Raw genomic sequence first — 14,584 nt, forward strand, 5'->3', positions numbered from 1 at the left:
ATATTCACGGATAAGTTAATTCTGTTGTGTTGTTCCGATTGTGACAGACAGATTCGGAAGTGCGGTGTTTTCCAAAAGTGAGTAAGCTGACTGTTGACGGTGAATTTTGTTCGCATTTTGTTCTTATTTCTGCTGGGCCGCGCTGTGTTTGGTGGCGAAGTGGTGCGCAACAACAAGTTCGTGCTGCCCGCTGGGCTTCGGGGGTGGTAATGGTGGAGACGCTGCTCGTTCCGGGGGGCACAATTTGCCATTGCCAACGCCACCACTTTCGTCGTCGTCATTATCAGCAGCTGAAGCAACGACAACAGAAACAACAGCCGTCAATTTCTGACAGGAGTATGCCTGTTCCTGTCCAGGCCGTTCGTATATGCCATCGTCCATTGCTGATGCTGGTTAGCGCCGTTGCTGAGGTGTCTTCTGGGGCAAGATGAAAGAGATGTTGGGCGGCTGTTGTGTGTGCTCCGACGAGCGGGGATGGGCCGAAAACCCGCTCGTCTATTGTGATGGTGCTGGATGCAACGTAGCTGTACACCAAGGTACGAAGTTAGCAACCCGCTCTCAGGAACTAACTCAGATGTAGATACACATATACATATATCAGTGGATATATAGGGACGGACTAAGGAGCGAATAAACGTAAAAAACTAATATGTTACAGGGGAGAACAAATCGGAACCAGTGGTGATAGTACCCAGGATTCTTTTCAGAACTAATCATATACATAGATAATTAGCTTTGATGGTTATAGAATCAGCAGGAGCATGGAAAACAAATAAGTTTTTATTCATTGTTATTATAACTATTAGTCATATTATCTAAGAAGGAAATTAGACGGAGAGTAACATAGCTTAACAAGCAAGGCGTGTGCAATGTCTTAAGCATTTTCGGCGAAAGTGGCAAAGAAAATATATACATAATTTATTTCGCTGCTGTAAAAGAACACCCGGGGGCGGTATGTAAGTTTTTTGTACACAGACTCCTAAAAAAAAAAGTTAGTTTAATCATTGACTTGCTTAACACGTAGTATCGTAAGCATTACTAAGCAACTTCTTACACGAAAAAGTTGTAGACAAAATTACTCAACCTATATATTGGATGAACGCAGACAGGTGTTCCATTCTGATTTGTAATGGCGGGAAAACCTTACACTGCCGTGCGACTGGGTAACTATATGTGTATGGTCTCACTCACATATGAATATGAAAAATAAACAAAAGTGTGAATACATATGTACTCACACCTTGATTCATTTTTTTTATGGAAGATATTAATATATTTACAAAAAAATCCATCCGCGCTTCATTTCTCCGAAGTTCAGTATATGCCATGTTTGATAAGTACGCTATTATGCTACTTCATAAATTTGGTCTCGCAAATGAAACAGAACCAAAACCACGCGACAGAATGATAATACGCTGTATTTCTATTGTTCCCAACAGGCTGTTGAATCTTGATTGTCTCAGTTTTCAAACGTTGTCTTTATTTGCTCCATGGTTACTAATGCAGCTGGTTACAACGTACCACACGTTGCGAATAGCTGCATTTTCGAAGGTATGGTGTGAAATACACTGCGTTTCTTAGGCTGCGCAGAATCTTTTTCGTTATCTATCCATTTTTAGCACTTCTAAATAATAATTACTTGTTTATTACTTATGACAAACACATTTTATTTTGCCTGAACAAAGGATCGAGCTCGTATTTACTCCCCCTGGTGTTTAAATTGTTCCACCTCGTATTTACTCCCCCTGGTATTTAAATTGTTCAACTTCGTATTTATTCCCCCTGGTGTTTAAATAGTACAACTGGCTAGTCTATAAGCGGCTTGCCATCAAGCATTTTTAACTGTCAACGGATTCGAACCTAAGCCGCAGATACTCTGATGCTCTTTTCTTATCACTTGTTGCTATTTTATCCGTAACCAAGGCAACAGCAAACAGTCTCGCTACTTTGTGTAGCAGCGTTCTATGTCAGTGTATCATGATCCATGCATTTTGCGTTTTCCAATTATACTGTAGCCTATTACAATAATATATTAGCGCAATGTAACCGCTGCATCGTTATTTCACTCGATTATTTGCACATGGCAGTACTGTTCTTATAGACTCGTGAAACGCACTGCTTGTTTCAAGCTCTCTTCTCTGACCCTCAGTACTACTGCAGCGATTTTTGATATGAAGGACTATTGGAGCCACAATTGATATAAATCGTGGCGGGATCATGGTACTGATACTGACCGGCAGCAATCATAGCAGCAGTATAAAGAGTTCGAAGGTATTGCACCACCCACAGAACAGGCACATTGCGCCCACTACCACCGTCAACATCACCTGTCTAATGTTGCTGCTGTTGTTACTCCACTGTGAACTGCCGCTCGCACTCCATTGTTCTTTTCTTTTCGTAACTATAACTAAATTGATTAGTTCCCATATAATTTTTAATAGTAGCGGCGATACAGTTCCAACGGCCGGAGCGGTGGTAGGCAGCTGATGTTTTGGCGCCTTTTTGCCGTTCTTGAAATTCTGGTAGTTTTACTAGACTTGATCCTAATAGTTCGACAGTACCAGCTCTAGCACAATTAACGTATCGTTACGAGCAGTGTCACTTTAGTTGTCGCTTGCTGTTGCTGCTTGTGGTTCATTTTTCTTTTTTTTTGGGGTTTTTCGTCGGCTGTTACCTTTTGTAGAGCTAAAGTGGATGTTTCAAGTGTTACTCTACTACCAGCTGTTCGTTATTACTATCGATGATAGTTGATACTGTATTGACGAGCTAAGCAGCTGCATTGGTGATACTGTTACAACAGAAATTGAGAAATTGTGCCAGGTTGTTGACGTCTGTGTGCGCTTTTCACGCGTTGTATTTTTTCTTAGAATTATGGAATCTATTATAGAATCTAACTCTGTGTCTACTTTAGTCTACAACTATTCATAGTAATCAGATGTAGAACTACCAGGGTTATCATCTCCACGCTACGTACCCGCCATCCACCAGTGAATAGCCCTGTACTAAAGTAGTGGTGACGGTCGTGGTCATTGTTGTATAGAATGCCACTTCTTGCATTAGCCATTATGTGGACTGCTTGGCTTGCATTGCAATTGCAACTATCGCCTCGTTCAAGTGCCAGTATGATCTGCTGTTTTTCGCCGCATACCAGATGCCGCCATCCTTTGTTGTGTCCTGTTATTTTCTGCGCCTTCTGAGATGTACAGAACACATGCGACTGGCAGCAGCGGCAGTACTGCCACTAGCAGGAGAAAGCCATTGTAATTCGTAGTTAATTTTGCGTCGGCTCGTCTAGTCTTTATCGCCTAACGACGGTTGTTATTGTAGCTGGTCGTGTCGATGATTGCGCGCGAACTAGCGTGCGATTGGCAGCCATTAACACCAACGACTGAGGGCTGCGTGACCGACCGTTTCTTGGCTTACGCGCCAGCTAACGAAGACAGCAGCTGTTAAGTATTAGCTTGACGGTCGGCACGTGAGGTGGTGCGACAATGTTGCCACCGTTATCGTCATTGCTTCTGCTGGTCTTGTTGTTACGATTACTGCTGTGACGAGGATTGCAGTTGCATCACCGAAAATCAGGAACCTATCGTATAGGTGTGCCTGAGTGTCGGCCGTCTGCCAGCCTGATCAGACAAAAATTAAGAGAATGAGTAGAATGGGGAAAATGCAGGTAAACGTTAGGGACTAGTTGCCTATGGTTGCCGTAGTAGTGATGGTGAAAGCCGCGTGGTAACACTAATGCGTGTCTGCACAAAGTTAAAACGAACTGGAGACATGTGGGGGTGGCGTATCAAAAAGAAATAGAGGACTCGAATACCAGAAGATATTGCGTAATTATAAGCTAATATGATAATATGGTAAGGTATAAGTTAAGACGTGTATGTTGAAACTATTAACTGGCCGGTTCAATTGTACCCGATTTCGACCTTGTTTAAATAATTTCAGTAGCTGCACTTCGCAGTTTCAGTTGTACGTTGCAGATTGTACCCAGGACGATTTCAACCATGATTATTGGAAATCTTATATCTAGCAGTCTTCTGATATAGTTTTGCGCAGAGAATTTTTGCCGTCGTGACGAAAGTAGGCTAAATTATAGGTCCAATTAACTAAATGCCTGACTGATGAGAAATACAAAATAGTAAATATACTTTTGGCCAGTAAAGCTAGTGAAATGTTTTGTTTAAACACATTGTCGATAATTCACGTTTGTTTAAATAAACACGGAAATCTTCTGCTGTAGTTGGTTTAGCGCGGGCGGAAATATAGTTTCCTTTTTTCTTCTTTGTCTTGTGCGGAGTCACTAAATCGCTAAAATTAACCATATTAACCAAAAGACAAAACGAACACAAAAACCTTGAAGCATATACATTTGAATCGCTTCAATGGAGGTTCGATACCTCGAATGGCGGTACAAGTTTACTAGGTTCACAATGAGTTAGTCTTCTGCAAATACGTATGTCTGTGAGATATCCACTATATTTTGGTTTAAAAAAAAAAGAGTAAATTGTAGATATTAAAAAATAACTGCAGTGAAATATGCTTGTAAACAACGGTGAATAGTTGTCTGTGGTTTCCACTAAAGTTCTATTGTGCTACATAATCACGCGAAGAGTAATCTGAGTAGGTGTTCAAATAAAGGCTTAAATAGGCCCAAATCATATTATCAGTCTTCCACTGGTACCTCATATATATTGAAAGTGCAACCGAAGACAAAACGTGCGATAAGAAAAGGGTTTGTTTGTCCAACTATTCATCTATGTAAAACCATTCCCATGGTCTTATCATCGACGTAACTACGCTCGACCCGGTAGAACGTAAAGGTAAATCACAAGCCAAGGTCTGTATCAAATACCCATACTGACGATCCGCTTGTCGTTTATTTCAGCGTGTTACGGTATCGTGCAAGTGCCAACGGGCCCGTGGTTTTGCCGAAAATGCGAGTCACAGGAGCGGACAGCTCGTGTTGTAAGTATTATCCCGTAAGACAATTGTGGCTTAACTAGATTCGGCCAACCGATATTCTTCAACTACCACGAAAATACGCACTATCGTATCAATCAGTTTTATGTCAGCTAACTCTTCTACCATTGCAAAAGTCGAAACAAATCTATGTTCTTCTAATGTCTGGTGACTTCCAATCGTCTTCTACCGTACTTTGTGTTTCGGTACGAAGTGAATTAATCTCATTTTGAAGGTATAGCGGTGTCAAGCAGAATAGATATATCGCCTATCTTTTACCAGTAACTAGCCGTTTTGGGTTCATATTCTAATTAGCTTGCTGTTTGTGGCGTTGTAGCGCTGCGAGCTGTGTCCCTCCCGGGAAGGCGCCCTCAAACGAACGGATTCTTCGGGAGGCGGTTGGGCACATGTGGTTTGTGCCCTCTACATCCCCGAGGTCCGTTTCGGCAATGTCACCACGATGGAACCCATTATGCTGGAAATGGTCCCTCAAGATCGATACCATAAGACCTGCTCACTATGCACCGATTCAGGCCATGCAAACGTAAGTTATCTAAGCGCCGTTATGTAAAAAACTGACATTACGAGCTTGGACATTTTGTTATTATTTGGTTCCGCGAGGTTTATTTGAAGTGTAATAACTTGAAGCGATCTTATTTGCTGTGATGCACACACAGTTGCATAGGAATTGATTCGATTTGGATAATATTTATTGTTCGCTAAATAGACTGGGTTCTTACATGAATTCGCGTCTCTTACGTTGTTTTTCTTTATTGGTGACGTTTGCTACATTCTGATTGATGATGTTGCCTTTACAGCTGGGAGCGTGTATGCAGTGCAATAAGTCAGGGTGTAAACAGTACTTCCACGTAACATGCGCACAGGCTGCAGGCCTTCTGTGCGAAGAAGCAGGAAATTATATGGACAATGTGAAATACTGCGGTTACTGTCAACATCATTATCAGAAGTTGGTAAGTTTTCAGTACTCCCACTACTATCTACTTTTAAGGGATTGTGTCTATACTGCATGTGCGTACGAATTACGCACTAATTATAATAAAATGAATTACTGCTGAAAGCCGGAGGCAACAGAAGGAAAAGTAACGTTGAAGATTAAATTACACGAACGTATAAAGTCAGATCCGATTCATCACATTATTATTATTAATATCCTTCAAGGTACACACCCAATAATACATATGTCGCCGTTAAAAACTATTTTAGGTGTGATATTGGTATGGTGAGAATAAATCGAAGCATAATTTATTGTGATGTGTTCAGAACGAAGAATATGGTCAGCGACTAATTTGAACCGTTCCGCTTAATTGTCCCCAAAGTTGGCCGTAAAGTAAATGGTGTCTCATCATTGTTTGTCCACTATCAAATTCATTTGACAATAATATAAATATTCGTAATAGCCGTAAACGCCTCAAAGTAACACATTAGGTGACAGTTAGACATTCACATGTACGAGATAAACATGCGACGTTAGCTCTATATTTACAATTGCAGCGAGAGCACGTAACATTTAGTTGGTTACTCCTGTCTTTGGCGTGAATTCAGTCAAAACAAAAATAAAAGTGGCAGCTATCGCTTGATCATGCTGACCCAGGTCTGTTTGTTAATGATTTTTAATGCTGCGCAAAATATCGGCTGGTACCTTTAGTAAAAAAAAAGTGAGAAATGGATAAAGCAGCAGAGCGCAAGCTGAGACGGGCTGCAAAACAAACGATTGTTAAAAATTCGCGTACAATGTTAACTCCCCATGAGCAAAAAGTAATTAAGCTTTATCGAGAAAAAGGCTTGACAATAACTGCAATTTCGAGAAATATTGGAAGAACTCGCGGAGCTATTCAAAACGTTCTAGCAGATCCAGCTTTGTATCTCAAAAAGTATCGCATCTGGAAGGCGGTAAGCACTTGATGTCGAGTTAGGTGAACTTACAGTTGAAACATACAGCTTTTTTAGAAAGTCATGAAACATCTCTCTATACAACAACAAGACGCCGGGAATGTTAACGCGAGCCTATGAAGGAGGGTTGCGATAGAACAGAATACTAACACTGTCACTAAATCGAATACATTTTCAAAGAGTAGCAATTGTAGATCTGAAATATGTTAAATAATTTCGGTAAGAACAAGAAAAAGATAATAAAAAAAAAACTTGATTGTATTAAATTATTGATAAATGAGGGCAAGCAGCAAGAAGCAGAGGGTATATTAATTAGTAATCATAATGTCTATATAACCACACCTAGTAAAATCAGTTTCTTTTGGAAAAACATAAGCCCCACTATTTAATTATTCTATGATTCTATTCTCAACTATTCATGACGCTTATTTATAACTTTGCTTAGTGTATTTATTGATTCGATTCTCCTAGGAATTTCGAAATTCAGTTTTCTAGGTGTTACGTATGAAGGTCGGTATAACATAACAGCAGTTATTTTTCATTGTGTCAAATATATATATATATATATATGTGTGTGTGTGTACGCGCCTTATGCACTTGAGATCATGGAGTATAGTATTTATACAAATAACATAAATAATATTTATATGGCGTCATGGATGAATGCTTGAGATAATATTCAGTACAATATTTACAGATAATAGCTTATCTTCTACTCAATGTATTAACCAATAAAATTAATAGATGTTATTTAAGCTAGTTTTGATCATCACTGTCATATAAAACTAATTTTTCGCTAAATATTGTTTGCTGTTTATAATCGTTTTTTGCCAAACAGAAAAAAGACAGTAACATAAAAACGATTCCGGCTTTCAAACCTCCATCGTCTTCATCGATCCTCTCGGAGGACGACAGCGATGCCCCACCACCAACGACGACTACAACAGGTCGAGGGCGTCGCGCGACCGGGGGCGGCACCGGTGGAGGCCGTGCCAAACGGCCGCCGATATACACCTCTGATTCGGAGGGTGACGACAGTGCCCCAACACCTCCGTCTCAGTTACATACGACGACGTCAACGAAGGCCGAAGGCAAATCGCCTCCGAAGCGGGCGGCAAAGGAGCGCCAGCAGCAACAGCATCCCGTCGTTCCGTCAGGTAGCGGCTCTGTTGCTGCCGCTGCTGCAGCTGCTTCAACAGTGTCGGCGAGCACAGTCTACGATGATCCCGAATTCGATGATGACTCATGCGAACTATCGAAGGTTAAGTTCGAGAGTAAAAGCAGAGATGAATTCAAATGTAAGGAAAAAAAACAAACATATTTTAACGAGGCTGAATTGAACTGTATTTAACAGAGTACTATATTTGTACTTCTTACTATTACCCCCACTGATGTTCAAGAACGACTTTTTTGAAGGCTGCAAGTTCTTAATGACCCCCTTACACCTTGACATAGATATTCTAGTAGAAACAATATAACAAAGAAAGTTTTGTAAGTGTATTTTGACCAGCGGAAAGTTAACTGAAGGAAAGTTCACTCCAGTGGACAACTGACGAAATTCAATGAAGTTGTCGACATGAAACGCAGACCTACACACCTGTGTACTACTGTATTCACTATTCTATCAAAACGTTTGTGCATCTTTAGCTACTCCTATTAACAGTGACTTGAAAACGGTGTAACGTGCGCAGCCATCCAGTATTATAGCTTAGCGGTGTTACAGATGCATATGTTTTGCTAATAGCCCCCTTCGACTACAGAAATACCTATGTAGCCGGAACGGCCAGATTCCTGCGAACCGACAACTACTCCCCGCAACTATCACAACAGTTGTTCAACTGCAGTTGCTCCTCTGACAACATGCTGCAGCTGAAGCGATAGAATACGCGTGTAGACTTATAGAAATCAAGTTATACATGACTCAAGGAAATGAATCTATAGGCAGTGGATTGTTCTTAATTGGCTAATACATTGGTTTAGTTCTGTTTCGTGCCACTACTAAAACAAGATCGCAAAACTGTACACACGAAGTAGTTAGTACATATAGAGGAAGTTTGCAAATCCTCTGCCTTTACCGTACAGGTGTGCACAATCAAAATCAAATGGATAACGTGACATTTTTTGAAGCAAGTAGCTTATAATCGTATATAAAGGTAAAATTAAAAGCACTTAGTTTATTTAGTGGATGTAACGATGAAATAATGGCAATGGCAACGCTGTGCACTGTATGCAATATATCATTAGCTTTATATCGCACCGTAATATCGCATCAAGTATAGAGTACACGACAGAGAGTTTACAAAAAACGGCGTTACTCTTGTGACATAAGTGAACAAGTGGAGGCTTCCACATTGAATTTCACTGCTCTGATCTGCTGATACGATAAGCCCTCTTGGAACTGTCATAAAAGGAGCCAACATTTCTACTTGAACCCGAGGCAGTGGCACTTCACGTTGTTTATACATCTAGCTGTCCAACGGTCATTGAAGCTACACTTGTCCAAATTATTCTATACATGGCAGTACCAAAGCTTTCTTCTAATTAAATAGTTCCGACAAGCGTTATGAAAAGGCATATAGTTCTCTTTTACGGTACTTCCTAACGTATTCTAAAGGGCTTCCTATAATACTATTTCGGCATTCATTATTATGTAAATTTAGAGTTCATCGCAATTACTGTGTTGGGTCGTTGTTTTGTTTGTTGTAATCTGGTGTAAAGAATTTGTATTGATTGGCTGGTTAGCTTATGCCTATAATTAAGAGTACAGTTGTCCTTTTCCATGATTTTTTAAAAAATCTATTCCTTGAATTTTTCGTTACTGTCGTAATAAATTACCTGATGGATACCTGATGGTTTATTAATCTATGTTTTAGCATTTACTTAGATACAATTCGTAATATACCTCATATTTAGCAACCTCCTATTACATCTCTCATTGTTCTCTCTGTTTTATTTTAACTATTATACATTTATTATTAGTATAGTAACTTCTCTAGGCTTTCTGACCTTTACCTTAAATCTGTAAAGAGTGATTACCACTGACTAACCTACGTCTATTTTTGTTCCCTTTCGCTGTCTCAAAATTTGTTTGCTGGACGCATTGTCGCCATCATACTTCGCGTGATGAACTGGACTTGAACTTTACAAGCAACGGCCAAGTCAAAACGTTCGTCGGAAAAGAATCCTCCCGCGAACTTCATGTCAATGTACGACTCACTGACGAAGAATACCGCCCAGAAAAAGTCACAAAGTGGAGGTGGCTCGAAGCGGACATCGAAAGAAGCCAACAAGGACAGCAATAAAGCCGACAAGGATAGTGCTAGTGGAATCGATAAGGACCGAACGAATCAACAGGTTCCGCCTTCTAAGCGGCCGAAGACACCGAGCACTGGCAGCGGCGCCAGTAACCAGTCGAACCACAATCACAGCAGTAGTAGCAGTATCAACAATGCTACGAGTAGTAGTAGTAGTAGTAGTAGTAATAATAATAATAATAATAACAACCAGGCGAACATCAACCAGGCAAGCAGCCCCGCCAATAGCAAACCTCACAACGCCCTTACTAGCAGCAGCAGCAACAACATTGCTACCTCATTAAATGTCGGCTCAGGGGGCAATAGCCACAATAACAATAATAGTAATAATACTTGTGGCAGCGGAAGTAGTAGCAGTCTAACGAATAATGCTAGCAGCAGTAGTAAAAGCAGCAAATCGGCAAGTACCGCAACATCACCAATCGGGCAGCTACACTCAAGCGACCATCGAAGTTCAGCTGGGGTCGGAGCTACGATGAATGGTAGTGCAGCAGCTGAGTGCAAACCTTCATCGCTTATGGGTAGTGGGGCTGGCACGACGCTAGCGGGTAGCTGTTCCGGTTCTGGATCAGGGGGTAGCGGAAATAGTTCTGTTGCTGCCGCAGGATCAGCAGAGAGCTCAGTTCCTAGTACACCATTAATAGGGCCACAACGACCGCAGCGACCGCAGCTACCTCAGGCTCCGCCTCCGACAAACTTCCCCACGACGTTGGAGCAGCTGTTGGAGAGGCAATGGGATCAGGGAAGCTCGTTCCTGATGAAACAGGCGCAACATTTCGATATTGCCGCCCTTCTCTCGTGTTTACATCAACTAAAAAGTGAAAACCACCAGCTAGAGGATAAGATACTCGCGTTGACAGCACGCAAAGATCATCTGCTAGCAGTGAACGCACGCCTGGGAGTGCCGCTAGCTATGTTGAATAACTCGTCAGCTACGCAAACCACGGCATCGTCGTCACTCGTCGGTGGTAGCGGTGGGGTATCGGCCTCACCGAGCGTGTCAGTCGGTGGAATGTCCGTAGCTTGCGTCGCAGTGCCTGGCGTCAATGGTGCACTCAGCGCGTCGATCCAACCCATGCCCGTCGTATCAGGAGTGCCTTTGGCGGTTGTTGCGGGTGGAGCAGTCGCGGCTATGGATAGTCGGGTAACACCTTCACAAACCGCCGAAAATGGCAGTGCGTCAGCGGCCGAAAAAGAGCGTTCATTAGGTGGAACCGCTAGCAGTGTTGGGTTGACTGGGTATCCCAGTAGCGTATCTGTACACGGTGCTACTGCAGCCGCGATCCAGCAACATCAGCAGCAGCAGCAGCAGCAACAGCATTCAACACCACCTCTGTCGCAGCACCATGGAGCTGCAGGGTATGCGGGAGGTATTAGTGAGAGCGCCGCAGCGGCAATGGCCGCCAACGGACGTTTGCCCCTGCCTAGCTATAACTATGCAGCTGCAGCCGCTTCACAACAACAACAACAGCAACAGAACAATAACAAGGGCAAGAGGTGATCACCGGAATGGGCCAACGACGACAATAGTAAAGCTGGTAATAACGATAGTGCTAAAAACGAAACCAGCAGTAGTCGCTGCGGATAACAAGGACACATGCAAGATTCTCATTAACAGCAGTAGCTCCATTCTCAAGAAGGACAGGCGTAAGATGGACGCTGCGATATAGACTGATAGGATGAAATTTCTGGATTTTGTTCGAACAACACGAGTTATCATAATTACATTAAATAGCGAAGAGTATCATATAAGAGTGTCTAAAACGACAGATAAACGAAGACTGAAACAAAGAGAGCTTACGTGCAAGAGAAATGCATCAAACTAACGAGCGCTCAGAGGTATGCGTAGCCTTTGAGCTCCAACCTGGTAAAGTGGTAGTTCTTGTGAAGAGGGTGAAAAGTGGTAACAGTCACCTGGGTGGCGTGTCAGCCGCGTGTGGCTGTAGGTGGCTTGGCGAATTTCCGTGTATTGATAATGAATCTGACTGATGTCGATGTGTTTCGTGTGTGTGAATGAACGTTTATTAGTGCGTGCACGTGTAATTGCAGATAAAATTTTTCTGCTTTCTTATAATGCTTAAATTTAAAAAATCACTTAACTTAAAGAGATCCTCCTTCAATTGAGAATAGATCACGGAACTCTATACTGCGTCAAGTAACTCAGGCATTCGAAAAAGTCTATATATGGTTAGAATAACATTAGTTAAAGATTCCATTATTGGTAGGCTGCCATATAAATGCTGCTTGACATCGTTTTCACCTAGCTACCAAAACCAACTTCACGGGAGCTACAAACCACTTGAAAAAGATATCGTACGCTCTCTATGCATCGATTTCTACAATCAGTTCGATTATTGTAAGCAGGGAACTGTTGCGCTCAATAGAGAAGGTCGGCGCATAGCTGCAGTAAATGTTACTTCCTGTGGTCAAAGCGCAAAAACTATCGTATTCTTCCAGAATGCCTTTGGCAATTTTGGCGATTCAGGCAAGCCAGCGCCGCTCTTATGCATGCGGGTAACATATTCCATTGTTTTAGGCAGAGGTCCATTTCAAGCATTTACAGAACATGACTAAGATCAGATTTCTATCGATTCAGCAAAGCACGAGAGTTGGCGTAATATGTGGCGATATCAAAATAAAAGCGAGAACCAGAACGAAGGCTTAATGAAACTCCTCAAAACGTTTTTCATTCGGACGGAGGTACCGATTTCTTACGGTCCACCAAAGGCACCTATTCATTAGAAGGGTGTTTTCTAGCCTGAGAATAAACCTGCAATGAAAATAGATATTGTCGCTAGCAAGACCGCTGTTGATAGCAAACATTTCAGGGACACATATGATACGATCGTTTCCTAATGCAGTTTGACGCAATGAAAGACTGAGAGAGAAAAATGGATAGTAATCGCAGAAATGAGTTAAAATTATAGTCCGATACCAGCGGCTACAATGGTTGTAGGTGAAAAGCACGAAACAGTAGATTCACCGTGAAGAAAATAGGAACTCTCAAGTAAAAGGGTGTAAACTAGCTGTAAAATGAAAAAGTACGAGATGAAGGCATCGGTATGCAAACGGTTTCATATTGATGATAACTGCTACACAGCAAAAATTCAAGATGTAGTGAAGAAAATGCAAGAGATAGAAAAGAAACGCAAAGAGATAATGGTACGCGCTAGGTAGTGGAAGATAATTACTCCGATAAAATGGGAAGCGGATAACCATTAAGACATAACGTTAAACGAGAAAAATAGGATAATGGTGCGTCACCGCTGAAAGATTGTACAGCAGATTAGATTAATAGAAGTAGCCGACTCTAGTAAAAAGTAGTTGTGTGGTATATAGTGAAGAGGGTTGATGCCGAGCCAGCTGAGTAACCGATAATTTTCTGCCCTTGGACTGATATATATATATATATATATAGGATAAAATCAGCACGTTTTTTTGCCCCGTGCGGAAAGTGTTTATTGTATTAACCGTCTATCAACGTCTGCTTTGAGACCACTACGTGTTGTCACATTACGATAAAAGACGATTTAGAGACACATCAGAGTAGAAAAATTAAAGAGAGAATAACCAGTGGAGTGAAAGCTCATGATAAGGCCTGTTGTAGTAAGTTTCGCGTGATTTCGAGCACGCTGTGACGATGCAGTGTTCCATATTGTCGGTAAATAATTACTGTTCTGCTATTTAAGTATGCGTGTGTATAAATATTCGTGATTTGTAGAGATTAGATGAGAAAATTGGTTGGATGGAAATTCGTTGCGGAAAACCACCGCGTACTGTGTAGATTAGGGGGCAAGGGACGAAAACAGTCCCGATGGCATGTTGAACTGTTGCATACATTAAGTACCGCATTAATCATATACTGGACACTACGGGAAATCGAGAAATATCGGAACAAATACAGGTGTCCGCTCAAACTGTTGTCACCAAAAAGAACAAAATATGCAAACACGAGATAACCCGTGAAACGATTTTTCTTTCATCCTTTTTTATGTCTAGTCCCTCTGTATAGTAGAGGCAATTAAATGTGAAGAAAATGCTCTTATATAGCAACGCAGTCAACATTATAGCACTAGTGAGTTAGGTGAAAACTATCTCCTCATTTGAAACTGACTTTATTACCCAGTTGCTGGACCTACAAAACACTCTTCATTACAGAAGGAACATTTGGTCGAACTTTATCTTAACGATACAGAAATGTTTATTTGATGGTATTACAAACGAAATGAAGCTTGATTTTACCATCATTAGAAAAGATTTCTTTCTCGCTCACATCAGATCGCGCAGTCAATCTAGACAAGTTGAGAATGGAGAAGCAAAGCTCAGTTTGTCTTCGATTGAATTATGTAAAAATCGTCTTTCGTTGGTATATTACAAACGTTGAGGCGCTTGTATAT

General features: G+C 41.4%; 1 protein-coding gene across 7 annotated transcripts in view; it reads left to right on the forward strand.

The window, feature by feature from the left end:
* The window catches only part of Alh (coiled coil domain containing protein Alhambra), a 15,173-nt gene extending 1,014 nt beyond the window's left edge, over positions 1-14,159 (forward strand). For 2 of the 7 annotated variants that reach the window (XM_022797006.2, XM_022797002.2), the window contains exons 2-7: positions 161-536; positions 4,889-4,968; positions 5,300-5,506; positions 5,781-5,933; positions 7,712-8,171; positions 10,022-14,159. In XM_022797006.2, coding sequence (XP_022652741.1) covers positions 428-536; positions 4,889-4,968; positions 5,300-5,506; positions 5,781-5,933; positions 7,712-8,171; positions 10,022-11,688 — 2,676 coding nt within the window. In that variant the 5' untranslated portion in view covers positions 161-427 and the 3' untranslated portion in view covers positions 11,689-14,159. Of the gene's footprint in view, positions 1-47; positions 537-4,888; positions 4,969-5,299; positions 5,507-5,780; positions 5,934-6,282; positions 6,874-7,711; positions 8,172-10,021 lie in introns of those variants that run through there. The other 5 variants (XM_086982250.1, XM_022797004.2, XM_022797001.2 and 2 more) reach the window with 3 other exon arrangements.
* Positions 14,160-14,584: the final 425 nt, after the last annotated feature.

Source organism: Varroa destructor, unplaced genomic scaffold, assembly GCF_002443255.2.
Source record: "Varroa destructor unplaced genomic scaffold, Vdes_3.0 BEIS01000003.1, whole genome shotgun sequence".
Lineage (NCBI taxonomy): Eukaryota > Metazoa > Arthropoda > Arachnida > Mesostigmata > Varroidae > Varroa > Varroa destructor.